The sequence below is a fragment of the Pogoniulus pusillus genome, chromosome 18, assembly GCF_015220805.1.
Source record: "Pogoniulus pusillus isolate bPogPus1 chromosome 18, bPogPus1.pri, whole genome shotgun sequence".
In the NCBI taxonomy this organism is placed as follows: Eukaryota; Metazoa; Chordata; class Aves; order Piciformes; family Lybiidae; genus Pogoniulus; species Pogoniulus pusillus.
Window position 1 is genome coordinate 2873227 of NC_087281.1, and position 27552 is coordinate 2900778.

The 27552-nt window shown below is 46.5% G+C and overlaps 3 protein-coding genes across 4 annotated transcripts in view; 2 read left to right on the plus strand and 1 right to left on the minus strand.

Annotated features, from left to right (window-relative positions):
* The window catches only part of PRKN (parkin RBR E3 ubiquitin protein ligase), a 667734-nt gene extending 657836 nt beyond the window's left edge, over window positions 1–9898 (plus strand). Inside the window, exons 12-13 of the mRNA XM_064158244.1 lie at window positions 4473–4590; window positions 8646–9898. Of these exons, the coding sequence (XP_064014314.1) occupies window positions 4473–4590; window positions 8646–8755 (228 nt within the window). The 3' untranslated portion in view covers window positions 8756–9898. The remainder of the gene's footprint in view (window positions 1–4472; window positions 4591–8645) is intronic.
* On the minus strand, window positions 1–26704 carry LOC135183340 (collagen alpha-2(I) chain-like). Of its 2 annotated transcripts, none has more exons than XM_064158247.1 (3): window positions 25611–26704; window positions 20366–20437; window positions 1–192 (listed from the first exon to the last, which is right to left on the minus strand). In XM_064158247.1, the coding sequence occupies exon 1, from the start codon at window positions 26591–26593 to the stop codon at window positions 25649–25651; it is 945 nt and encodes a 314-aa protein (XP_064014317.1). In that variant the 5' UTR covers window positions 26594–26704; the 3' UTR covers window positions 1–192; window positions 20366–20437; window positions 25611–25648. The 2 variants fall into 2 exon arrangements, with proteins under 2 accessions (XP_064014317.1, XP_064014318.1); XM_064158248.1 differs by having other exon boundaries at window positions 20264–20437.
* The window catches only part of AGPAT4 (1-acylglycerol-3-phosphate O-acyltransferase 4), a 65831-nt gene continuing 64148 nt past the window's right edge, over window positions 25870–27552 (plus strand). The window contains exon 1 of the mRNA XM_064158250.1: window positions 25870–25956. The gene's annotated coding sequence lies outside the window, so the exon portion shown is untranslated. The remainder of the gene's footprint in view (window positions 25957–27552) is intronic.

Genomic DNA, 27552 nt, shown 5'->3' on the forward strand with positions numbered 1-27552 from the left:
TGAAGTGTTGAACAACTTTTCCTTTATTGTTTGAGGGAAAAAATGCAGAAAACTATCATTGCACTTACAGTCATTGTCCGTGGAGTCCTAAATAAAGCACAGCAACACTGGAGGCTCCTAGACCAGTATGGGAAAATTCCTTTGCTGAACTGGAGGGACTCCATCCCTCTATCATTTCTCTGCATTTGCTTCCTGCAAAAGAAAGGTTTTAATTTAGCATTCAGCAGGACTGGGCGTAGGAAGGATGTGCTTCTTTCTGTCACTGGGCAAACGGAGGCCCAGGTCAAGCATTCCTCACTCTCCCAATCTTGTGTTGAGGCCTCTCTGAGTTAGCTCAGATTGCTTGCTAAAGTCATCTCTCCTTCAAGATCAAGGTGTTGCAAGATCAATACTAGATTAGGTTCTTTGCTATTAGCCCGAGCAGCATTTTCTCTTTCCCAGAACTTATTAATGTGCCATTGTATAGAGGTCATCCTTTTGCAGAATTGCTGAATAATCCAGCATGGTGCAGGGCTGAGTTCCCTCTCTAGAAGAGAGATAAAAGTAAAAGCCACTTCTAGAATACAGCTAAGAAGACTTTGCTCATTTTTGTCACCTCTGTATCAAAAAATGCTAGCAAATTACAGATTACTGAGGAGCAACAAAAGGGATTTAAGAGCTGAGGAGACTGACTTAGGTAGCATAGTGTCCTGGGTCAGGGTGGATCCCTCCCCCAGGAGAATAAACTCACTACAACAGGGATTTTTGGAAAGTCAAGGGGAAATCAAATTGTATTTCTTATAGTTTAAATAGAACAGTCTAAGGAGAATAAACTACTACAGAAATATAATAACCTTAAGGAAGATGGGGAAGGGGTCAAGCAGTGGTGAAGCAGCCAAAGCAGCAGCAGCGGAAGACAGCAGCAGGTGCAGCTGAAGCAGCAAGGGAAGGTCCAAGCTGTGATTCCAGACATAATGCTCTTGATGCTCCAATGAAATGATATTAACTTATCCATTGTTGCCATTCTGTGGCCTGTTCCTACAAAGTTCACCTCTCCACTCAGAGCTTCTGCTACTAAATTTCTCTGTTCCAAATATTTTTATGTCTGAGCTAGAAATCTGGCTCAAACAGCCACACAAAGTAAAAGAAATTATACCATAAACACATTTTTGATGTTTCCTTACTAAAATAGACTGTGTTCTCTTGAGTCTGGTCTATGAGGACAGACTGATAGAGTTGGGGCTGTGCAGGCTGCAGAAGAGGAGGCTCCCAGGTGACCTTCTTGTGGCCTTCCAGGATCTGAAGGGGGCCTACAAAAAACCTGGGGAGGGACTTTTAAGGCTATCAGAGAGTGACAGGACTGGGGGGAATGGAGCGAAGCTGGAGGTGGGGAGATTCAGGCTGGATGTGAGGAGGAAGTTGTTCAGCATAAGAGTGGTGAGAGGCAGAAGGACTAGTTACACAGAAAGCAGGCCAGGGAGAAAGCACAGGCTCCTACAGACACACACACACACACACACTCTTATCTGTTTTGTGTTCTTGTTTTTATCCATCCTAGCAAGCTTATGAGTGCATCAGGAATGGTGTGGTCAGCAGGAGCAGGGGAGTCATTCTGCCCCTGTACTCTGCACTGGTTAGACCACACCTTGAGTGCTGTGTTCAGTTCTGGGCCCCCCAGTTTAGGAGGGACATTGAGATGCTTGAGCGTGTCCAGAGAAGGGCGACGAGGCTGGGGAGAGGCCTTGAGCACAGCCCTACGAGGAGAGGCTGAGGGAGCTGGGATTGGTTAGCCTGGAGAAGAGGAGGCTCAGGGAAGACCTTATTGCTGTCTACAACTACCTGAGGGAGGTTGTGGCCAGGAGGAGGTTGCTCTCTTCTCTCAGGTGGCCAGCACCAGAACAAGAGGACACAGCCTCAGGCTGTGCCAGGGGAAATTTAGGCTGGAGGTGAGGAGAAAGTTCTTCCCTGAGAGAGTCATTGGACACTGGAATGGGCTGCCCGGGGAGGTGGTGGAGTCGCCGTCCCTGGAGCTGTTCAAGGCAGGACTGGACGTGGCACTTGGTGCCATGGTCTGGCCTTGAGCTCTGTGGTAAAGGGTTGGACTTGATGATCTGTGAGGTCTCTTCCAACCTTGTTGATACTGTGATACTGTGCAGCAGCCATCACCACTGTTTCCTTTTTACAGCTTATCATCTAATTCTTCTCACTAAAATGTTCCACTTAGCCTCGAACTAGCAGACAGATTAAAAGTTGTGCCAACTTCCTTTTTTCCATCTTATTAGAAATAAATATATTAAAATCTTATCAATTTAAGTAAATAGACATTAGTCTATGAGCATTTAGAAGCTATGCACAAAGAAGTTACAGGAAGTTTTCCAAGTTAGTTTTAGCTCATCATTTTCCCATGTGCTTCAAACCCCATGTTACAAATTGAGAGAGCAGAACTTTAAGGCTGAAACCTACAAACACTGTTTGCTAGTCACATAGCTGCCAACCTTGTATGATAGAAATGACCCAAGGCACTTCCATCTTTTTGTCCTTGTACTGTCATTTTAAGTAGGAAATGGCCAAGTAGGACACTTGTGTAATTTTGTCCCAGTCATAAATAGGGCAAACACAGGAATCCCTTCTAAAATGCTCTAGGTGATGAATTATCCCATCTGTGTTGTGCTATCAGGAGAGCTACTTGCTTTCATTGTTCACTGGGGGTTCTTCTTTGTTAGGTTTACTTCTTCTTCTTTTTTGGTTGTTTGTTTCTTACATGTGCCTCTGAAATTTATAGAGATTTATAGAGACCTCTGTAGGAATACAATTGATTATGAAAAAGCAATTTCTTTTCATGGACCTCACCCACCATTCTGCATTGTCAAGTGTTGCATGGAGAGACAGGACTAGGGGGAATGGAGCGAAGCTGGAGATGGGTAGGTTCAGACTGGACATAAGAAGGAAGTTCTTCACCATGAGTGGTGAGAGGCTGGAATGGGTTGCCCAGGGAGGTGGTTGAGGCCCCATGGCTGGAGGTGTTTAAGGCCAGGCTGGATGAGGCTGTGGACAGCCTGCTCTAGGGTAGGGTGTCCCTGCCCATGGCAGGAGGGTTAGGACAATAGAACAAGGGGACACAGTCTCAAGTTGTGCCAGGGTAGGTCTAGGCTGGATGTTAGGAGGAAGTTCTTCCCAGAGAGAGTGATTTCCCATTGGAATGGGCTGCCCAGGGAGGTGGTGGAGGCACCGGCCCTTGAGGTCTTCAAGAAAAGACTGGATGAAGCACTTAGTGCCATGGTCTGGTTGACTGGATAGGGCTGGGTGCTAGGTTGGACTGGATGATCTTGGAGGTCTCTTCCAACATGGTTGATTCTATGATTCTATAATCCTTGTGGTCCCTTCCAACCCTGACTGATTTTATGATTCTATAATGGCTTTAATCCCTGAAGCAGAATCAGGCCTAAGGCATCTAACATTTCAGGTCTCAGCTGTGTTCATCTGACTCCTGCTTCATCTTACCTTTTGCTTTGCCTGTTTATGTGCATTTGCAGCATGGCTTGATGCCCCATGTGTCCTCCTGCTGGGGCTTTGCCTGCCAGTCAATGCAGGGACCAGAAGGGAGGACACAGCCTGTGCTGCAGCTGGATGCAGGAAGGACTTCCCAGGATGACAGACATTTCAGTTGCTGCAGCTTCCCCTGCCATCCTGCAGCCCAAGGTCTAACCCAATGCACATGTTGTATACACTAGGAAAGAGTAAGTTTGTGTTTTGAAGCAAAAATTCTGCATTTCTAATGAAGTCCAGCCTTCCTGGTCTTGCAGTCATTCCTCTCTATCATGGGTAAATAGTTCCACTTCAGACTAGACATCATGTCATAGAATCATAGAATCAACCAGGTTGGAAGAGACCTCCACCATATCCTGTCCAACCTAGCACCCAGCCCTGTCCAATCAACTAGACCATGGCACTAAGTGCCTCATCCAGGCTTTTCCTGAAGACCTCTAGGGACAACAACTCCACCACCTCCCTGGGCAGCCCATTCCAATGCCAGTCACTCTCCCTGGCAGGAATTTCCTCCTAACATCCAGCCTAGACCTCCCCTGGCATAGCTTGAGACTGTGTCCCCTTATTCTGTTGCTGCTTGCCTGGCAGAAGAGACCAACCCCACCTGGCTACAGCCTCTAGACAGCAATGAGGTCACATCTGAGCTTCCTCTTCTCCAGGCTGCACACCCCCAGGCTCCCTCAGCCTCTCCTCACAGGGCTGTGCTCCAGGCCCCTCAGCAGCTTCTCTGGACATGTTCCAGTATCTTAACATCTTTCTTGACTTGAGGAGCCCAGAACTGGACACAGTACCCAAGATGTGGCCAGACCAGTGCTGAGCACAGTGGAAGAATAATCTCCCTTGTCCTATTGGCCACACTGTTCCTGATGCAGGCCAGGCTGCCATTGGCTCTCCTATCCCAGTGCAGCCTTTGATCATTATGCCAACAGGTGTTTTTCTCTCTGCAGGGATACCTAGTTGATGAAGAGGCAGCCATGCGAGCTCGGTGGGAAGAGGCATCTAGAGAAACAATCAAGAAGACAACTAAGCCATGTCCCAACTGCAATATTCCAGTTGAAAAAAATGGTAAATGTATTAAATATCTTGTACTTAATTGCATTTTAAAACTCATTTTACAATGTAGATGTATGAATGTCTACACATGCACACTATTATTCCAAGAAAGGCAGAGCACATGGACCTTGAGTCTTCCCTTTATCACTGTATCTAAATTATCTTCAAATCACTAAATCTGAACCACTTAGCTCTACAGCCACTAATGAAGCCTCACAAAATGCCCTGCAATTTTATAGGGAAAAGTGAGGCACACAGAGACATTGGATGTAGAGGCCTTGAACACATCCCTATGGGCAGAGGCTGAGAAACCTGGGGTTGTTTAGTCTGGAGAAGAGGAGGCTCAGGGGTGATCTCATTGCTGTCTACAACTACCTGAAGGGAGGCTGTAGCCAGCTGGAGGTTGGTCTCTTCTGCCAGGCAAGCAGCAACAGAAGAAGGGGACACAGTCTCAAGCTGTGCCAGGGGAGGTCTAGGCTGGATGTTAGGAGGAAGTTGTTGTCAGAGAGAGTGATTGGCATTGGAATGGGCTGCCCAGGGAGGTGGTGGAGTTGCCATCCCTGGAGGTGTTGAAGCAAAGCCTGGCTGAGGCACTTAGTGCCATGGTGTAGTTGATTGTCTAGGGCTGGCTGCTAGGTTGGCCTGGATGATCTTGGAGGTCTCTTCCAACCTGCTTGATTCTACGACTGAATGTCCAGCTGGTTGTCTAGATTCTCCATTGTCACTGGACAAATTAGACTTTTATGACCAAAATTCATTTCCTGATGAAACAGAACATGTGTCTAGTCTAGGCCAGAAGAATCATACCTAAAAGTAGGGTGTGGAGAATTAGTCCTGCTGTAGATGTCTACTCAATATATAGCTAAATTTACATGAGACTAACATCAACCCAGTGACATATCCAGAGTAGGAGAGCAAATCCTGATGAACTGGTTGCACTAATCAATTTTTACCAGGTAGGAAGAAACAGGGAACATTACATAGGCAGTACTGTATAGGTTCGTGATGTGCCAAGATTTAGATGTATGCTAATTAATCAAAATATATTCTAATTATTGCCTAACTGCTTTACAAACAGCAAGTGTAAAGAATGCTTCTCAGTTTTGTGGCATCACTTATTCAAAGGGGGTGATGAAAATGCCAAATAAGACACTGTAAACTGCAAGGAGAAAACATTGCAAGCAGTGATACCACAGAAATATTACTGAAGAAACAGGACAAAATCTTGAAATCTGGGGTTTGATGAAAGAAGGCAGATGGAAAGTGGGAGACTTCTTCAAGCAGAAGAAGCAGAAGAAAAGAAAGCATGAATTCCAGAGTGGGAAGGCATGACAAGATTGGGCAGATTGTGGAGAGCAAAGTGGGCAGCAGAAGACAGGTACAGAACCACAGAATCAGTCAGGGTTGGAAGGGATCACAAGGATGATCTAGTTCCAACCTCCCTGCCATAGGCAGGGACACTCTACCCTACATCAGGCTGGCCAGAGCCTCATCCAGCCTGAAGGTGCCTCTAAAGTACCTTCCCACCTCAGTGATTCTGTGATGGCGAGTTAAGACATGAAGCTTAAAAAGTGCAGTGCTTGCTTTCTCCTGTGGTCACAGGTACTGCACAGGCCAGCTTCTAGGCTGACTTTGGAAACTGAAAAAGCACTTCACTTCTGCCAAAATACAGCTGGTGTCGAGAGGCTAACAACTGTACACAAAAGTCTGCCAACAGGCTTCATTTGAGAGCAGTACAGTGACTGCACACATGTGACTATACACAGTACAGGCTGGGAGGTGACTGCTGGAGAGCAGCCCTGTGCAGAGGGACCTGGGGGTGCTGGTGGGGAACAAGTTACCCATGGCACAGCAATGTGCCCTTGAGGACAAGAAGGCCAATGGGATCCTGGGGTATATTAGGAAGAGTGTGTCCAGCAGATCAAGGGAGGTTCTCCTCCCCCTCTACTCTGCCCTGCTGAGACCTCATCTTGGATACTGCCTGCAGTTTTGGGCTCCCCTGTTGAAGAGGGACAGGGATCTGCTGGAGAGAGTCCAGCAGAGGGCTACAAGGATGATAAGGGGAATGGAGGGCTGCCTTATGAGGAGAGGCTGAGGGACCTGGGGCTGCTTAGTCTGGAGAAGACTGAGAGGGGATTTAATAAATGTTTATAAACACCTGAGGGCTGGGCAGGAGTGTGGGGACAGGCTCTGCTCACTGCTCCCTGGGATAGGACAAGGAGCAATGGGTGTAAGTTGCAGCAAAAGAGGTTCCTCTTCAACACAAGGGGGAACTTCTTTACTGTAAGGGTCCCAGAGCACTGGAACAGGCTGCCCAGAGAGGTTGTGGAGTCTCCTTCTCCAGAGACTTCCAAAGCCTGCCTGGATGTGTTCCTGTGTGACCTGAGCTAGACTGTGTGGTCCTGCTCTGGCAGGGGGGTTGGACTCAAAGATCTCCTTGGGTCCCTTCCAACCCCTAGTATCCCGTGAGCCTGTGAAATATGCCTTGCCATCACAAGATCTGTCTGCCAGAAGAAGCAGAGAAGCCTATTCTAACAAACCAGTTCTTGTGCCTCCTGCTGGTTTTACCTTCCAAGAATCATTCTGTAGTGGCACTTACAGAAAAAGTGGTGTAAGGGTAGGGAGCAGTAGAGAACATAAAATCTCTGTACCCTCACTATCACCATCTGGAGGCAAAGCAAAATGTCAGCCTTTCGGGGTTTCTTCACACAGCACACTTGTTTCAGTTTGAAATAGACAAGAGGTCTCTTTGTGTGGTAAACAACATAATTGCCATTTGACCTCTACTTCTATAATGATCTTCGACATTGTTAATGTTTCATGTACTACAAAATAACCATTTGATCAAGGCTGTGAGCAGAGAGAGTAAAGCTGCTCTCACAGAATGGGCAAGAAAGAAACCCATCACACAGGAAGCATTGATGCCATCAGAAGCCTGCTTCAGGTACTGAGAAGGTCAAATCAACTTACATTACCACTGTCAGCTACCAAAAGCTGTATCTCCTTGTGATGGTTTGGGGGTCACCCCGCCCCCCCACACTTTTGAATTTGCCCCAGCTAACTCAGACGGACCCTGGGAATATAGATGAAGCAATTTATTTACAGCTAGCAGAATTTACAAGCAGCTATTTACAATATATACAGTTATATACAATTATATACAGAAATATACAAAGGATAAACAATATAAAAGCACAACTCCCCTCCCAGAAACCTGAGTCCCCAGGAGGGGCTCTCAAACCACCCCAACACCTCCCCCCGGCCCTCTCAACCTTACCCCAGTTCTCAGGAAGAAGAGAGGTGCAGCCAAGAGGTTAGGGAGCAAGGTTAGTAGGAGCAGGGTTAATGAGATGTGACCAGGTCTAAGGCAAAAGCAAGAGTAAGAAACAAAATGGAGAATAAGACTTTCTTCTTCCCAGAGTTCTCAGCGAGACTGTGAGAGAAGTTGACATCAATTGTTTTTCATTTCACTGCCCATTATCTAGTTCTGTTACCAAAACATTCCAGCTTGCTTCAAACTAGCACACTCCTGATTTACTCTTTTTGCAGATCTCTCTATTCTTGAATCTAAGTTCAAAGAAAGATTCCATTTTTGTTCATCTCTGTCCCACAGCTGGACTAGGGTAGAGTATCCTTGAGCAGATTCCTCCAAGACTGAATCTTTTTGCAGATCTCTCTGTTCTTGAATCTAAGTTCAAAGAAAGATTCCATTTTTGTTCATCTCTGTCCCACAGCTGGACCAGGGTATCCTTGAGCAGACTCCTCCACGACTGCTTTGGCAGGCCACTGTCATCTCTTTTCACCATCCTTACAACAGTCTTTTCTATTTCCTCCTACTCCTGCAGTCCCTTAAGTGAGACCAGCACATTAGACCCCACTAAAACAGGGAGTAAGCAGGTTTTAAAACTCCCAGGGAAAATATTCTTCAGGATGTTAGTTGTCTTCTATTAAATACTGCACTTGCTTAGTAACTGAACACCTAATAAAACTGATTTTAACAGTTAATTGTTGATTAACATCTCTAAGTGTTTACAAAGTGCCAAAACCATTTTCTTGCTGTTTTGTAGGTGGCTGCATGCATATGAAGTGTCCTCGGCCTCAGTGCAGATTTGAGTGGTGCTGGAATTGTGGCCTGGAGTGGAACAGAACCTGTATGGGAGACCACTGGTTTGAATAGTGGTGCTGAGGCCAGCCCATGTGGCTGCTAAAGGTTGTTTTCATCAGGGCTGATTTCTAAACTCTTTGCTTAAACAAAACTCAGAGCGGTTTCAGGGACACAGAGTTCAGAAGGTGACTCAAGTTTGCTGGCTTTTTCTTTTTGCATATGCAGTCACACCAAAAGCACATGGAAGGGGGTTTAATCCCCTAGATAAAAGGCATCGTTACCTTAATGGACAGACTTGCTCATCATGGTACAAAGAAGGGTAAATTACACCTCCCTGGACTTGTGCAGTCTGGCAGCACTAAGGGCAGATAGGGTTACCATAAGAGACATTGCTTGACATTTATAGGCAGGAATTGGTAACTCTTGCAAAAGCAGCCAGAATATGCGTGTGAGCACCAAGGAGGGAGGAGGAGGAGGTTCCTTGCATCAGCTCTTTTTTCTCTGACCACTGCTTTGGTCATTCAGCACAAATTTTGATTTTTTAGACAGTATTTCTCAACAGCTTTTTCTGGCAGAGGGAAGATTGTGGCTTTTTGATGTTTTCTCTGGGTTCTTTCCTGAGTGGCTTTTTGTAGAGATCTTGCTTTCAATCCAAACTCTCATAGAAACAGTTGGCTTTATGCCATATTTTATGATTGTGTATTTGTCACACATGACACAAAATCTGCCTGCTTACTCATGGTAGACTTTGCTAGCATTGAAAAATTAGCTAAGGAGATGCAGTTTCAGCTCTAACCACAGCTGCTGTTGCAGTGGTGACTGGATCCAATTAAGTGTTGCGCAATCTAGACTCACAGGGTTTCATTTCAATTCTGCTTATGCAATACTTTGGACACAGCAAAGGGAAGCAGGAGGAGACTTCTCAGGGACATTCTCTTGAAGGTAGCAAGGATATGGATATATTTTTGAGCATGCATTCACAGCTGAAATGGTGTGGGACATTGTACCTCCTATCTTTTACTTAACAATGTCAACACAGTAAGTAAATCTCATTGCATTTCCAAGCCTGAGCAATCTCTTTGTTATGTGTGCTTTACACTGCTGTGTTATTCTGACTTGAAATGGGTACTGTCCACATCCAGCACGATACGTAAGGATCTGCACAATTGAGTTTGGGGGGAAATACGCACAATAAAAAAGTGGTTGAAATTGTAACATTTGTTGCTTTTTTTTTTCATTTGAATTCAAAGTAGCTGAGTACAAAAACCAGAGTTGGAGGTCCTGAAGTGGATCCAGAAAAGGGCAACGAAGCTGGTGAATGGTCTGGAGAACAGGCGTTATGAGGAGTGGCTGAGGGAAGAGAGATTCTTTAACCTGGAGAAAAGGAGGTTGTAGAGGTTCTCGCTCTCTACAACTGCCTAAAAGGAGGTTGTAATGAAGTAAGTGTTGGTCTCTTATCCCTAGTAACAAGTGATGAGAGGAAGTGGCCTCAAGTTGCACCAGATGAGGTTTAGATTGGGTGTTAGAAAAAACTTCTTCCCTGAAAGGGATATCAAACACTGGAATAGGCTCCTGAGAGAAGTGGTGGAATCTTCATCCCTGGAGGTGTTGAGAAGATGCATGGATGTGATGCTAAGGGACATGGTATAGAACTAGACTTGGTTGAGTTAGCTAATGGTCGGAGTTGATGATCTTAAAGGTCTTTTCCAACTGTAATGACTCTATGAAAGATGTTGGCAGGGTCATGCATCTCCTCGACTGATTCAATGTCCCAGTTGAGAGGCTAAGCTTTGATTAAAACTTCCTACTAGCACAAAACTTATTCCATGGCCAGGGACTTCTTTTATTAAGTTTGAATTAGTATTTGTATGGTGTAGCTGTAGAGCACCGAAAGTATGGCTGTGCCTTGTTAGTGCAGAGCAAGAAGCCTGAGGTATGAGGTAATCCCAAGCACGCTACAAAAAATCTCCTATTGCTAAAAGCAATGAAGTATTCATATTTCTCAGTTGGCAGTGACTTTAGAAGTCTGAGGAAACAAATGGTGAACGTGGGGCAGGCTGTGGATGGAGTCTACCTGGACTGCAGCAAAGCCTTTGACACCATCTGCCACAACAAGCTCCTAGCCAAGCTGGCAGCTCCTGGCTTGGACAGATTCACTCTGATAGGGGTCAAGAACTGGCTGAAGGGCTGGGCCCAGAGAGTGGTGGTGAATGGTGCCACATCCAGCTGGCAGCTGGCACTAGTGGTGTGCCCCAGGGATCAGTGCTGGGCCCAGTCCTGTTCAATGTCTTTATTGATGATCTGGACAAGGGGATTGAGTCCAGCATCAGTAAGTTTGCAGATGACACCAAGTTGAGAGTAGGTGTGGATCTGTTGGAAGGTAGGAGAGCCCTTGACAGGGTGGATGGGTGGGCAGAGGCCAATGGGATGAGATTTAACAAGGCCAAGTGCAGGGTTCGACACTTTGGCCACAGCAACCCCAAGCAGTGCTACAGGCTGGGGACAGAGTGGCTGGAGAGCAGCCAGGCAGAAAGGGAGCTGGGGGTGCTGGTAGCTGGTAGCTGAAGATGTGCCCAGGTGGGCAGGAGAGCCAATGGCATCCTGGCCTGGATCAGGAACAGTGTGGCCAGCAGGACAAGGGAGGTTATTCTGCCCCTGTACTCAACTCAAGCAAAGCCTGGCTGAGGCACTTAGTGCCATGGTCTGGTTGATTGGACAGGGCTGAGTGCTAGGTTGGCCTGGATGATCTTGGAGGCCTCTTCCAACCTGGTTGATTCTATGATTCTATGAACAGTAATCATAAAAGTTACTCACCACTTAGGGTAAAAAGACTCATGCCCCTGGCCTCAATTCACAGATGAGATACAAAACTAACTTGGACATCCTAACAGTCAGTGCTGTTAAAAATGTCCATGACAATGTAAAGAACGTGCAATAAATATTAGCTTGTGTTGCTGCCACACACACTTTGAATAAGAAAGATAAACCAGTTTTGCATAACTTCTCATTAAATGAGGCCTGCTTATGCTTTGCTCTGAATATGGGGAAAGATCCATGGAAAAAAGAACTGGGCAGCCAGGTATGCTGAAGCCAGGGTAACAGAGGAGGCAATAGATCTGCACAGGCAGCTTTCCTTCTGGCATTTCAGTCTTTAAGTGGTTGATTTTTGAAGATAGCTTTTGTTGTTTACTTGTGTGCATAGCATATAAATCTAAACTGAAACCTTGCATTAGAACTCTTATTAGCTCTGTGAACTTTGAAATCTTACACTGTAGCCACGTTTTTGCTACTCAGATTCATTTCAAGATCTGTTGCATGTCTATGTCCTCTCCTCTCTCCTTAGGAAAGCTAACTCTGGGAAGCATTGTAGCTTCCACACCTTCCTCCACAGATCCAATGTCAGTGAAGACCTTGGCAAAGGTCCCCTGAAGAGTTTTGCTGAAATGGCTGAAGATATTGCCATGTGCCCTGTCCTTCTTCTGTTACCTTGTTCCAAGGAACAGTTACATTGAGCAGTTCACCTTCAGGGTGACTTTGTTGAAAACTTGGGCTGTGCCTTGGACCCCTTAGGATATAGTCACTTGCTAGTCCTTTGTTTTGTAGAGGATCAAAAACCCACGAGGACACAAAGGGCAGCTAGAAGATGGGTAGCTTTCAACATTCCATGAGATTTGCCATGTCTCTCTGGCAACAAGCCCCTCAGCTATGTTGGTAAAGTGCAGTCCTCTTCAGTACAAACCAATACCTGATGTCAGGGAAACTCATGGAGCTACATTAGGTTTACACCAGTGTCATGGCTTTACCCTAGTGATTTAGTTGGGGTAATTAGGGTAATTACCAGTGTAAATCTCTTTCTTCCATGAGAGTTCCTTCAGAAGCTCCTTCCTCATCCATGCAGGTCTCCTAGCATGTTTGATTGATATTTTACTCAAGGGAATACATCTTGGACTTGGAGATCTTCCTCACTGGCATAGGAAATTGCCCCAAGGGAAAATTTAAACTCTATCCCAGCTGAAATTGGGACAATATTCATCCTTTATCTACCCAGTCAGTTATACCTATTCATAGTTCATGTCCTGATAAATATTTAGTCACAAGAATGCAAGGTCTTCTATACACTGACCAGATGCCTTCTAGACAAGAGCATAGCTTCCTCTGTACCAAGCTGCAGGTAAATCTCATTCCCACTTGCCCCTACATCGCCCCATACAGAGCTGCCACAATCCACAGCATGGTCTGCAGTCATAGAATCACAGAATCAACCAGGTTGGAAGAGACCTCCAAGATCATCCAGGCCAACCTAGCACCCAGCCCTAGACAATCAACTAGAATATGGCACTAAGTGCCTCAGCCAGGCTTTGCTTCAACACCTCCAGGCACAGCGGCTCCACCACCTCCCTGGGCAGCCCATTCCAATGCCAATCACTCTCTCTGACAACAACTTCCTCCTAACATCCAGCCTAGATCTCCCCCACCACAACTTGAAACTGTGTCCCCTTCTTCTGTTGCTGCTTGCCTGGCAGAAGAGACCAACCCCACCTGGCTACAGCCTCCCTTCAGGGAGTTATAGACAGCAATGAGCTCTGCCCTGAGCCTCCTCTTCTGCAGGCTGCACACCCCCAGCTCCCTCAGCCTCTCCTCACAGGGCTGTGTTCCAGGCCCCTCACCAGCTTCGTCCTCCTAATTCCCTTAATTCACACATCATATTCCCACAAGGTTGTATTCCATTAGGAGAAGAGCTGAGACTTAACAGCCAAATCCCCAGAGTACTACGAAGGCAGCTGGACTACTCCAGTTATGATACACAGTGATTTGTCACATGAGACCTGGAATCTCATTTGGCTGTTGGATGAAGCATACTACTTTATGCAGAAGTATTTACTACAGAGGGCATTGCTATTTGGAAGTCCATATGTCTTGGTAAGTGAATATAACACTGGCTTTAAGATCCTTATGCTGCACTAAACTGAGCACTGGCAAATTCCCTTGTCTTTGCAGAAGCTTTATTAATGTTAAGTGGATTTAGGCAAAGTGAAGAAGGGAGAGTCCAATTAGGATTGCAATCATTTGACCAGTGCCAATAGGATTTGATTTTAGAGTTCATTCTTTGTCTAAATAATGTATTTGAATTAAGAGGAGAAAAAAAAAGCCATTTCATATCTCCTGGGTAGAAAGTTTTCCCTCTGGCAAAAGGCTTTCTAATTAGTTGTCATAATATGACACTGCCTGATTTAGGTCTTGTAATAGTGCTAGTGTGAGAGTTTTTCCCCCTTGGGTTTTGGAATTCTATTATCTGTGTTGAAACAAACAACAATTTTAATTATTAGCGTTCATGATTCCCTTGATGAAGAAAAAGGGACATGAAAATAAGACAAAAGCAATATTTCTGATGTATAAGCAAACTCAGACTACTGATGTCTGAAACGCTACAACTCATAGGGGATGGCAAGAGAAAACAGTGCTTAGGGACTCAGCTGCAGCCATCCGTCTCCAGGGAGCAGCTGATGGTGAGATGCTGTTATTAATGAAATAGGATTGCTCAGTGTTGTCAATTTACTGCAGTTAGTGTAGCCAACTCTAATTCATGCCACTATTATGGCTACCACGACTGAGAAGCAGAATGTTTTTTTGGCAGTATTGATAAAACTTGGGACACCTGTGATTCAAAAATGGTGTGAACGGTAGTAGATTCAGAGAGCTTATGTAGTGATATGGGAAAAGGGATAGAGAACATAGAGTGTAGAAACCTAGTTAAATCATTAACTAGATGAGCACTGATCTAAAGCATCATCAATCAGATAAACACAAAGGAGGTGGGTTAAGCTTGAGAGGGTCTTGAAACACTCTTATGGAGAAGGACTCTCATGGAGAAGGAGGTGGTGGAGGCACCGTCCCTGGAGGTCTTCAAGAAAAGCCTGGATGAGGCACTTAGTGCCTTGGTCTAGTTGATTGGATAGGGCTGGGGGACAGGTTGGACTGGATGATCTTGGAGGTCTCTTCCAACCTGGTTGATTCTATGATTCTATGATTCAAAGACGAGAACAGAGACTCCAGCCAAGAATGTGACCCACAACTGATGTCAGGCGGACAAAAGGTAGAGAGGTGAGAGTGAGGAAGAAGTCAGCCTTCCTCCCAAACACCCCAAAAGGTGACCACTAGGTGGCAATGAGCATGCGTAAAGAGGTGAGACATTATGGAAACGTGTTCCAGGAACTGATTGTAATAACTCCACCTATTCCTAGAACTAATTGTACTAACCCTAACCCTGTACTGAATAAGCATGATTTTGTAGCATAAATATTTCATCTGACTGAGGTAAAGTATGCAAGGGCTTTGGAGGGTGACCTCCCCTTGTCACCCAGCACTATCTTTCCTGATAACACTCTAGGCGTTGTGAGGTCTCATTTTCCATAAGTCAGTAGTTTGTTTTGTGGTTGAATTGCCAGGTCACCAACTGGCAAATCCTAGAGCTGAGTTTCCTGAGCTAATGATTAATAGTCATCTGGGAGTTGGTGAGGAAGAAGAAACATTAGCTAGGCTATTCAAACTGGGAAAAATACAGAACAATGGGGTTTGTAGGATCAATGCAAGCAAGGAAGTGAGCATATGAGTAAGACTGTCCAATCATTCTGAGAACGAATATGCTACATTTGTAGCTACTCTGCTGGCTAGGGGGGAGCTCACAGAACCAGGAGCTGGTGAATACAAGAGCTTGAAATGAGTGGCACCTGTGATGAATGACACTAGGATGACTTTGAAGAGTCTCTACAAAGCAAGAGGTGTCTCTTAAAAGCAGTCTACGTCCTTCATCCCAATCGATTTTTAGTACATCACCAAAAAAATCTGACATGTACTATACTCAGCTTTGTTATTTCTTATTTCCTACTGTATTGTCTATAAACCAGCATCAACATTCATGATGGTTTTATACTTTCTTAGTCAAAGCAATTCTAATGCTGGGCTAAATGTCAGTCTTTCTCAGGAAACAGTCCATTCTATGCATTGTATATAACAGTTTTTGTGACAGACTATCTGAATTTGCTGATTGTGACACTCATAGAATCATAGAATCAACCAGGTTGGAAGAGATCTCCAAGATCATCCAGTCCAACCTAGCACCCAGCCCTAGCCAATCAACTACACCATGGCACTAAGTGCCTCAGCCAGTCTGCTCTTGAACACCTCCAGGGACAGTGACTCCACCGCCTCCCTGGGCAGCCCATTCCAATGCCAACCACTCTCTCTGCCAACAACTTCCTCCTAACAGCCAGCCTAGACCTCCCCCACCACAACTTGAGACTGTGTCCCCTTGTTTGGTTGCTGCTTGCCTGGCAGAAGAGACCAACCCCACCTGGCTACAGCCTCCCTTCAGGTACTTGTAGACAGCAATGAGTTGAGCCCAGAGCCTCCTCTTCTGCAGGCTGCACACCCCCAGCTCCCTCAGCCTCTCCTCACAGGGCTGTGCTCCAGGCCCCTCACCAGCTTCATTGCCCTTCTCTGAACACCTTCCAGTATCTCAACATCTCTCTTGAATTGAGGAGCCCAGAACTGGACACAGCACTCAAGGTGTGGCCTGACCAGTGCTGAGTACAGGGGCAGAATAACCTCCCTTGTCCTACTGGCCACACTGCTCCTGATCCAGCCCAGGATGCCATTGGCTCTCTTGGCCACCTGGGCACACTGCTAGCTCATGTTCAGCCTACTACCCACCAGCACCCTTAGGTCCCTTTCTACCTGGCTTCTCTCCAGACACTCTCCCCACAAGGTCCTGAGTGAAGCAGGCAGCCCTGTGATGAGGTCTTGCATAGTAATTGTTCTAAGGTACCACCTTAGTATCTTAGTACCAGATTTACGTGATCATCTACAGGAGGTTTGCACCTCCAGGGCCAAGTGGGAGAACTGCCCAATTTCTGTCTGAAAGTTTTGGGCATTTAGCCATAAGGTCACTTAGCACAATTTCCTACTAGAGAGGAGGGGCCTTTGCCTCAGCTTTGAGGAACGTATTAAATTGGTGACAAGGGACCCAGCAGTCTCAGATGATGGACTGGTTTCAGGACAGCCTGCCAATGGTTTCTAAGAGGTTGCTAATCATTATCAATTGCAGTGATTCCTCCAAAGGAAGTGCACTGCAATTGCAAACTTGTAATTGCAATTTCGCATAGACCACAAAGGAGTTATCTGAATAAACAGCCTTTGATTCACCACCATCCAGTGCTGAATTCGGACTGCTGACTAGATCCATACTCTGTTGTCACACCCCTAGCTATCTCCTTAGGTCCCAAGCTTTTCAGAGAATCAAAGAACAGAGGGGAGGAAGATACAAAGGGGCAGCTTGTGCTATGATGCAAAGAGAGAAGGGCTGATTTCTAATGTACAAAGAGAGGCAACACCAAGCACAAATCCAGGCTGGGCAGTGAGTGGCTGGAGAGCAGCCCTGAGGAGAGGGAGTTGGGGGTGCTGCTGGATAAGAAGCTCAACAGGAGCCAGCAGTGTGCACTTGCAGCCCAGAAAGCCAAGCAGAGCCTGGGCTGCAGCAGGAGAAGTGTGGCCAGCAGGTTCAGGGAGGTGATTCTCCCCGTCTACTCTGCTCTGGCAAGACCCCACCTGGAGTACTGCATCCAGTTCTGGAGTCCCTATTACAAGAAGGATTTGAAGATGCTGGAGTGTGTCCAGAGAAGGGCCTCAAGGATGCTCAGAGGGCTGCAGCAGCTCTGCTATGAGGACAGACTGAAAGAGTTGGGGCTGTTCAGTCTAGAGAAGAGGAGGCTCCCAGGTGACCTTCTTGTGGCCTTGCAGTATCTGAAGGGGGCTACAAAAAAGCTGGGGAGGGACTTAATCTTTCCCTTGTACTCAACACTGGTCAGGCCACACCTTGAGTGCTGTGTCCAGTTCTGGGCTCCTCAATTCAAGAGAGATGTTGAGGTGCTGGAATGTGTCCAGAGAAGGGCACCAAAGCTGGTGAGAGGCCTGGAGCACAGCCCTGTGAGGAGAGGCTGAGGGAGCTGGGGGTGTGCAGCCTGCAGAAGAGGAGGCTCAGGGCAGACCTCATTGCTGTCTACAACTCCCTGAAGGGAGGCTGTAGCCAGGTGGGGTTGGTCTCTTCTGCCAGGCAAGCAGCAACAGAAGAAGGGGACACAGTCTTAAGTTGTGGCAGGGGAGGTCTAGGCTGGATGTTAGGAGGAAGTTGTTGTCAGAGAGAGTGATTGGCATTGGAATGGGCTGCCCAGGGAGGTGGTGGAGTAGCCGTGCCTGGAGGTGTTCTAGAAAGGCCTGGATGAGGCACTTAGTGCCATGGCAGGTATGGTTGATTGGCTAGGGCTGGTTACTAGGTTGGACTGGATGATCTTGGAGGTCTCTTCCAAGCTGGCTGATTCTATGATTCTATGAGAAGGCAGTTTATTGTATACCGTACTGTGTTTTTTCCAATGGCATCACAGATATTTGGCAGTCCAAGGCATCCCTTTTCTCTACATTCTGAGCTTCCAATGCTGATCATCTCTGTTTCCTGTTACCATGTCTTATGCAATCTATTTCTGCAGTTTAGTATCAAAGATGTCACATTTTTCTTTCATTCCCTAATGCACATAGACATAGACAGGAACTGTAAGTATTCAGCTTTTACCCAGCTAGCTTTTAGCTAATGTCTTTTTATTATTATTATATTCAGCTAATGTCTTATTTATTAATATTAATAATATAGTTATTAATTTAGCTATTACTTTTAATTTATTATTATTAATAATTATATTTTAGCTAATGTCCTTTTGTTATTTAAAAACCATCATGTATTTAAAATTTCATCAACTACTGGCTCATCTTAAGAAGGCAAGCAACACTACAGAATGCCAGTTATCTCCATTTTTGAGGAGTCAGAGTAGCTTACACTGAGTATAGTAGTCCATAAGGCCTCCCACTACATTTAACCCTTGAGTCTTCAAGAACCATTCTTCTCAGAATGTCTCTAAAGTGTGGGTTCTTAATGAATAACTGCTGCACTCTATTGAAGTACACAGAATAAAATTTGACACAAATTTGTTCTTCAAATACATCAGACTGCACAAAGATTAAATATATATTATCCATGATCCATAAAAAGACTGCTGCATAGTGGATATTTCCTGCCACCTAACCTAAGTTTACCCCACATTTTTCTTGGGAAAGATGTCCCTGATGTTGCCTTCAGACACATGAGTCTTTACAACAGTAGCACGTAAGAGAACATTGAATAGAGACTGCAACAGCTGATTGAGAGTTTCCAGTATGAACAGCGCTGCTTAGCATTGGCAAGAGAACACAACAGGCCATGTGTTCTTCATAGAGCAATGTGTAGGGATGAATATTTTTCCTGCAGCTTCTTAAAAGTTTGAGGGTTTTTTAATTACCTTTCTAATTCTGTGTAATTGAAAGAACAGATAATCAAATGCCAACTTCAGGGTAAATGTGGCAAGGGAACCAGAGCTTCTCCCTAGAAGAATGAAGATCAATGCTTCAAGTGTGGCTTAAAGCTGCTGTCTCTCATGGGCAGCTACTCACAGGATGGGGACACTGCTACAGCACTCATTAAGAGAGAGTGATTTCCCATTGGAATGGGCTGCCCAGGGAGGTGGTGGAGGCACCGTCCCTGGGGGTCTTCAAGAAAAGACTGGATGAGGCACTTAGTGCCATGGTCTAGTTCATGGGTTAGGGCTGATAGGTTGGACTGGATGATCTTGGAGGTCTCTTCCAACCTGGTTGATTCTATGATTCTATGATTCTATGATTCTATGAGCTAGATCAAATGGCACACACATTGCAGGGACTGCCTTTTTCTGCAAGCTTATAAAAGTTCATAGAATCACAGAATCAGTCAAGGTTGGAAGGGACCTCAAGGATCATCTAGTCCCAAACCCCCTGCCATGGGCAGGGACACCCTACCCTAGAGCAGGCTGTCCACAGCCTCAGCCAGCCTGGCCTTAAACACCTCCAGAGATAAGGCCTCAACCACCTCCTTGGGCAACCCGTTCCAGGCTCTCTCCACTCTCATACTGAAGATCTTCCTTCTCACATCCAGTTTGAACCCACCCACCTCCAGCTTTGCTCCATAATAGTTCACAATGGCAAGCTCACATGGCTCATCTCTGCATGTAATTGCAACATAAAGCAGCCTTCCTATCATACTGTGGTGATAAAACATACAGTTTAAAAAAAAAGGATGATTGTTTGGATTTGTTTCTGACTGTTGGTGTCTGTGTAACTATATATGCAGTTTATGTAGTGCCCTTGAAGACCTTGACTGCAGCCAGTGTGCCTCTTCTCCAGTAAACTTGATGTTAATAGAGTTATGCAGAAGCAGCATTTGTCATTACAGGTATGAGGTACTCTAGCTTTCAAGTCATTCACACCAAGATTTTGCTCTCCAATTTCTTATCTCTGGTTCTAGAAGACTGGCAGTCTCCCAAGTATCCTTTAAGAAGCACTTACAAATGTAGTTCCAAATTGTTTCCTCTAAGATCTTGGAGGAATTTCACCCCTACACACATACCCGTGACAGAAGCAGATGTTGACATCTCTGCATTACCAAGGTGCCATTGAAGTACTCACTGTTTTGTCACTCTCTGAACAGTGCTTGATTGGAGCTGCAAGATTTCTTCTTACCACAGGGGTGTGCATGTGTAAAATTTCTGCTCTGTCATCTGCACATACCTGAGTCTCTAAAACCAGTCCTCTGAGCCATCAATTAAAGTGCTCCACGTAGATGTCTTCATTTTAATCAAGCTGTAAGAAAATAAGGAAAACAAATCTGTAGCATTTTGTATTAGATACATGTGTCAAGAGAAAAAAAAAGCCTCCCTCTTCTAATAGATGGGGTCAAGCTGAATACTTAAACCAGTTGTGGAAATAACCTTTGCATGTGTGTAAGGAGTGCCTATATTGCAGATGTCAGTAGTAGATGTGAAAATATTTTGTCCAATTCTGCAAAGATTAATTCTGAAAACTTTTTGTATGGTATGATCCTTCCTATTTATTAAACAATAGGTTTCTTTAAAAATGGTAAATGCACCAGAACTGATTAGTGGCTACAGACTTGCAGCAGAAAAAGAAACATTTTGAAATAAGAAAGATGCAAAAGAAACACAATTTTGCTGCATCTCAGCCAGTATTCTTTCTTACAGGGTCGGACTGGATTATCTGGAGCTTTCATTCCTGTAACACACCTCACAGAGCTGTTTTGCAAATGCATCTGCAATTACAGAATGAGTCTTTTAAAATTAACTGTGGCCCCTGGGCTAAGTTCTAACAAGATTTTTCCATTTGTGGGCGTTGTGTGGTTCCTGTGCAATGAAATACCCTTCAGGTAGCTGTAGACAGCAATGAGGTCAGCCCTGAGCCTCTTCTTCTGCAGGCTGCACACCCCCAGCTCCCTCAGCCTCTCCTCACAGAGCTGTGCTCCAGGCCCCTCAGCAGCTTTGTCACCCTTCTCTGAACACATTCCAGCACCTCAACATCTCTCTTGAATTGAGGAGCCCAGAACTGGACACAGCACTCAAGGTGTGGCCTGACCAGTGCTGAGTACAGGGGCAGAATAACCTCCCCTGTCCTACTGGCCACACTGCTCCTGATATAGGTCAGGATACCATTGGCTCTCTTGGCCACCTGGGCACACTGCTGGCTCATGTTCAGCCTACTATCCACTAGCACTCTTAGGTTCTTTTCTACCTGGCTTCACTCCAGACACTCTCCCCACAAGGTCCTGAGTGTTTAAGACCCATTTGTGAAGCAGGCAGCCCTGTGATGAGGTCTTGCATAGGAATTGTTCTAAGGTACCACCTTAATACCTTAGTACCAGATTTACGTGATCATCTACAGGAGGTTTTCCATTTGTGGGCGTTGTGTGGTCTCTGTGCAATGAAATGGGCTTTTCTATATGAAAACAGTGGATCTACTGTATAGCTGAGGTATAGGAGAAGCTGACAGGGATCAGTTCAAGGCAAGGTTGGATGTGGCACTTGGTGCCATGGTCTAGCCTTGAGCTCTGTGGTAAAGGGTTGGACTTGATGATCTGTGAGGTCTCTTCCAACCTTGGTGATACTGGGATACTGGGATACTGGGACAATTAGGGTTAGTCTGCACTAGAAAAAAATGCTCATAAAAGCCAGTGACATGGGCTACAAGTGCTTGATTTTCTCTCTCACACACACCCACCCACCATGAAAATATTTAAACTGATTCATCTGCAGTTGCATTAGGACCTCTGTCACTACAACAGTCCATAGTACTAGTCCATACCTTTCATTTCTGGTTATGATTCTATTCTATTATTTGGTTATCATTCTATGATACACTAACAGTTTGTATAAATCTGGTAAACCAAAAATGAAAGGTATGAACTGATACTATGGACTGTTGTAGTGACAGAGGTCGTCGTATCAGTCCATATTTAAATAAACTGTTAGTGTAGATTAAGCTAACTACACATATTTTCATCTGGCTTCCCAATGGAAAAAAAATTGGTGCAGGCATCCTTATAATAATTCATGAAATTTTTAGCTAATTTTAATCAAGCCCTAAAAGCAGCAGAGATCTCAGTCACAATTACTTCCCCACTTATTTCATGAAGACAACTAAGCCATGTACAGGAAAGACTTCCTGTTGTTGCCTGCACAGAGGGAGAACCTGCAGTTCAGCCTTTATTTATATGCAACCTACACAGAAGAGGAACACTACAAACTCTTTTAAATGCAGGAAATGTGTCTTTTATAGGCCACACATTATCAGACATTAGAGAATCTAGCCATAGGACATGCAGCAAGAGCAACTGGCATTCTCAAGTCCAGCTGCTCATGGCAGTGTATCATAGAGTGTCCCTCTATCAGTCTAGCAGCATCAGTACTGTGGCTGCTGCCTCTTTCTCTAGGCTGGCATAGCTAGAACTGCAGAATGTTCCAGAACAGAGAAGCTTTTGCATACAATTAAGTTTGTGAAATCAGATTCACAAGTCACTCAAAAGTTCATCTAGTGAGCAGGGTTGAGGTCCAGCAGTTAGAACCGGCAAGTAGTTAATTTCACTTCAGCTATGACAGATACTTAGTTCCGTACTGACTGGAGTGATTGCACACAGGAATCTGAGCTTCTGTTTTGGGTTTTTTTTGGGGGTATGTGTTTCTGTTGTTGTGGTTTTGTGATTTCTTAATTCCCACACCCCCCCCCCCCCTTTACAAGGAAACTCATTGAAAAACATTCATTTCACACAGTAAGAAATGAGTAAGAAATGGCCTTTGGACAGCTAGGAGGAGTCATTGCCTTATGCAAATTCCAAACCCAACTCTTGAGCCGTGCCCCATGCAATTGTATTGTATGCTCACAAGCAACAGGGAAAGAATTTGATTGAGGTTCCAAATTCAAGCACTCAGAACAAGGAAATGCCAAAACTGAGACCTGAAGAAACTTGATTTAGCTGCTCATGGCCATATGGCTCTGGTGTTTGGGCTTGGTTTGCTTTGTTTTAATTAGCTGTGCAAATCTTAATACACTGTTTTCAGTGCTCTAGAGAGTAGAGCTTAATCTGAATCCTTTTTATCCTCCTTGCTCTTAGGACCTAAAAAAAAAATACAGTGAGGACCTTTCCAACCTTGTTTTTAATGCACAAAGGCTTTCTAGTCTCAGTTTTTACCATCCTAAAAGCTTCGTAGCATTAATACAACTTCATTTTAACTCCCAATTTAAATAAGAGGGGTTTATTATTGACATCCTCCTGGTTAGACTTTAGAGAAATAGATGTGCTGCATCAAAAATAGGATTTATGTCTCAAGAATTTTCTCAGGTGTAAAGCATCTGTAAATCCTATTTCATTCAGTGCAGCCTAACACTAATGAAAGCAAGAACCCAAATGGCTTCCCAGAAAACGGGGAATATACAAATAACTGGCTGTACAGAGTGTGATTTCAAGGCCAAATAAGTTAAATACATTCAGGCACTACCACACTCAGCATTAGGTGCATGCTTTTTAGACCCTTGGCTATGAGGGAAACACCTAGATCCTGAGATGTCTTGGAATAATATCAAGCTGGTGACACATGGGTTTAATGGGTGAGGCACTAGATGGATAAAGAACTGGCTTGATGGCCACACCTAAAAAGTGGCTCCATGTCTAAGTGAAGGCCAGTGACAAGCAGTATCCCTCAGGGATCAGTCCTGGGACCACTCTTGTTCAACAGTGTCAGCAACGTGGACAGATGCATTGAGTGCAACCTCAGCAAGTTTGCCGACCACACCAAGCTGTGGTGCAGCAGACAGGCTGGAGGGCAGGATCCATGCAGAGGGATCTGGACAGGCTGCACAGGTGGGCACAAGCCAACCTGATGAGATTCAACAAGACCAAGTGCAAGGTCCTGCAGCTGGGTCAAGGCAATTCCAAGCACAAATGCTGGCAGTGAGTGGCTGAGGAGCAGCCCTGAGGAGAGGGGCTTGGGGGTGCTGATGGACTTAGGCTGGGGGCCTACAAAAAAACACTTTTTAGGCTACCAGGGAGTGACAGGACTGGGGGGAATGGAGATTCAGACTGGACATAAGGAGAAAGTTGTTCAGCATGAGAATGGTGAGACCCTGGAATGGGTTGCCCAGAGAGGTGGTTGAGGCCCCATGGCTGGAGGTGTTTAAGGCCAGGCTGGCTGAGGCTGTGGGCAGCCTGCTCTAGGCTAGGGTGTCCCTGCCCATGGCAGGGGGTTTGGGCCTAAATGATCCTTGTGGACCCTTCCAACCCTGACTGATTCTATGATAGTGACCTCCGGAACAGGACTCTGTCAAGGTCTCAATGACAGTACTAGGTCTTAATGGCTGTGACCAACTTGGGACCCCCGCTCCCACATTCTGCCCACGAGCCAGGGCTCTTGTCCTTCGCTGGTATGGTATTTTTGGCAAGACACATCTTTCTCACTCCCTTCTTAGCGTCCTTCAGTGACCACTAACTCTTGCTTATATCCTTCTGCCCACATTTAATGCCTAGTACAAACGCCACAGCTCAGTGTTTTCTTCAAGGGAGCTGGGATTGTTCAGCCTGGAGAAGAGGAGGCTCAGGGGTGACCTTATTGCTGTCTACAACTACCTGAGGGGTGGTTGTGGCCAGGAGGAGGTTGCTCTCTTCTCTCAGGTGGCCAGCACCAGAACAAGAGGACACAGCCTCAGGCTGCGCCAGGGGAAATTTAGGCTGGAGGTGAGGAGAAAGTTCTTCACTGAGAGAGTCATTGGACACTGGAATGGGCTGCCCGGGGAGGTGGTGGAGTCGCCGTCCCTGGAGCTGTTCAAGGCAGGATTGGACGTGGCACTTGGTGCCATGGTCTGGCCTTGAGCTCTGTGGTGAAGGGTTGGACTTGATGGTCTGTGAGGTCTCTTCCAACCCTGATGATACTGTGAGAAAAAATACTGTGAAAGTATTCTTCACAAACAGAAGTTGCACAGGAGGTGGAACAATGATGCTAGGTGCCTGTTACGGACCAGGGCTGCAACAGGGCTCTGCTCCAGCCAGCCCATCCTAGCCTCCCCCACCAGACCTCAGCCCCAAATGCCCTCCAGCCCTGGTGCAACTGCACACCCTGCAGACGTGGCAGTGCTGTTCCACTGATGTCATGGTAGCCATTAACATCTTCCAAGGCTTCGGGTGTTTAATAAACTCAGATCTTGCTATTGTCTACCCAGGAATGATGCCCTTCAGCCCCCAGTCAAGAGAAAACATTTGCGTTTTCTGGAGAGCAGATACTGTGTGTCAGGGCATTCGATGCGTGGATTTATGTCTCTCCACAGCACTCAGGCCATGGAGCTGGTACTCAGTTCCCTAATTTTCACTTGAACAAACAGACAGTCACGGGTGCCCTTCACCTCACAACAGTTTGCAGCCTGCTCCCCAGGAGGGCCTCCGTGTGGGCACCGCCCAACTTGTTTCCTCTCTCCTTACCCCTCGTTCGCCGCCACAAGGGTCGACGGCTCGTCAGCTCAGGCACCTGGCTCCGCTCCACTCTCCGTCGGACATCGCCCCGAGGGGCAGGCAAAGCCAGCGTGGGGAGGGGTCGCGCTGCCCGCCGCCCCGGGAGGAAGTGACATCGCGGCGGCGGGGCGGGCGGGCGAGGGGCACACCGTGCTTCCCAGAGCCGCCCGGCGGGTGGAGCCTGGCGGCCCCGCCCGAGCCCGCCGCCGCCCGGCGGTGCAAACTAGCGGCCGTTGGCGCGGCTCGCCTGCCGCCCGCCGCACGCCCGCTCCCGGCGCCTCAGCGCGACGCGCATGCCAAGGCCCGGCGGCGCCAGGTACGTGCTTTTGTCCGCTGGCGACCAGCGAGCTCCTCAGGTGTGGGGCCATCCTGCTCCGGCCGGCGGGGCGCCCCGCTTGGAAAAAGCCACCCAGAACCAGACCCAGCCCTCTCGCCAAAACTGGCGTCCGCCGGCGTCCTGTGCCGGCTGTGCGCGGGAGGGGTGGGCTGCCGCTGGCGGGCTGCGGGCGCGGCGCGGCGGGAGGCGGGCTGCGGGCAGAAGTTCCCCGATGTAGTCGCTGCCGGGCTGCGTCTCGCCCGCCGGCGCCCGGCCCCCTCTCGCCTTTTCTTCCGTAGCCGCCGAGAAATTTCCTGCCGCCCGTGGGTCCCCTTTGTGTGGTGAGCGCGGCCCGCGCCTGGGTTTCCGTGGAAACGGCGGAGCTGTGGTGGCCTTGCCCCCGCCCGAGTCCCCCTCCGCCGGAGGGCGCGGAGCGCTGCTGGGCCGAGCGGTCGCAGCGGCCCCTTCCACCTTCCTCTCGGTCTTCACCTCTCGTAGCCGTGGGTCTGGTGGTGCGGGGTGGATAGGGCGGCGGTTGCCGCGGAAACGGGCGCGGACGATCGCCTGTTTGCTGCCTCCGCCCCGAGGGCGCTTCTCCGTAGCGAGAGGGCGTAGTGTGTCCCTGTCGGCTGAGCATTCGGAGGGGATGTGCGAGGTCAGTCACAAGCCATCGCAGCTGTTTTTCCTGCGGTAGCTGGAAAGCCGTGAGCAGTGCTTAGGCGGAGGAAAGAGAAATGAGTTCACCTGTTTAAGGTGACCTTCTGTTTGTGTCTCGTAATAAAGAGATGAAGCCAGATTAAACAACGACCGCAAACTGACTTCAGGTGTGTCAACCTACCATGTGGTGCAGGAGGGGGAGGGGATTTTTTTAAAGCAAGTATTCTTTGGTAGCATTTGTTTCAACAAGTGAGTACTCCTATGCCTGCAAAGACAACCGAGAGTCGAATCTGTTTGAACGATGCAACACAGACACTTAGTCTTTCTTATGCATTTCTAAGAGTTATATTTTGAGGTGTGCGAACGAACGGTATAGCTCGTACAGATGCTTGTGTGGGGGAGTATGACCTTGCTGCTCGATGAAAACTGAAAGCCCTTTACAAGTTGTGGAAGGATGCAAGGAGCTCTAGGAAAACAAAAATCATAATCCCCCAAGTGGTCCTTTAAAGACAGTGATGTGTCCAGCCCAGAAAGCTGTATCAAGTGATTGTAGCCTCAGCTTGTGCTGATGATCACATTAAGAATGAGTTGCGAAAGAATTAAAAGCTAGTGAACTAGAGAAACTACTGTGGAACGAGTGAAGCTGAAATTTGCAGACTTCTTTCTTCCCTAACTTGCTGTATGAGCGATCAGATTACTGAAAACATACAGAGATCTGTTTTATAGCATGTCAGGATTACCTCTGTATAAAGACTGACTGTATACACCCCTAAAATAGTTGATGTACTGTAAACGTTTACTGTCGTTTACTGACCAGAAACTTTCTGTAGGTGTTTGTATATGATCTAATACTGTATTTTTTTTTTCCAAATGCTATGGATTGAATGAGTCAAATTAGGAATTTGTGTAAATATTATGCATAACTTTACTCATTCCTAT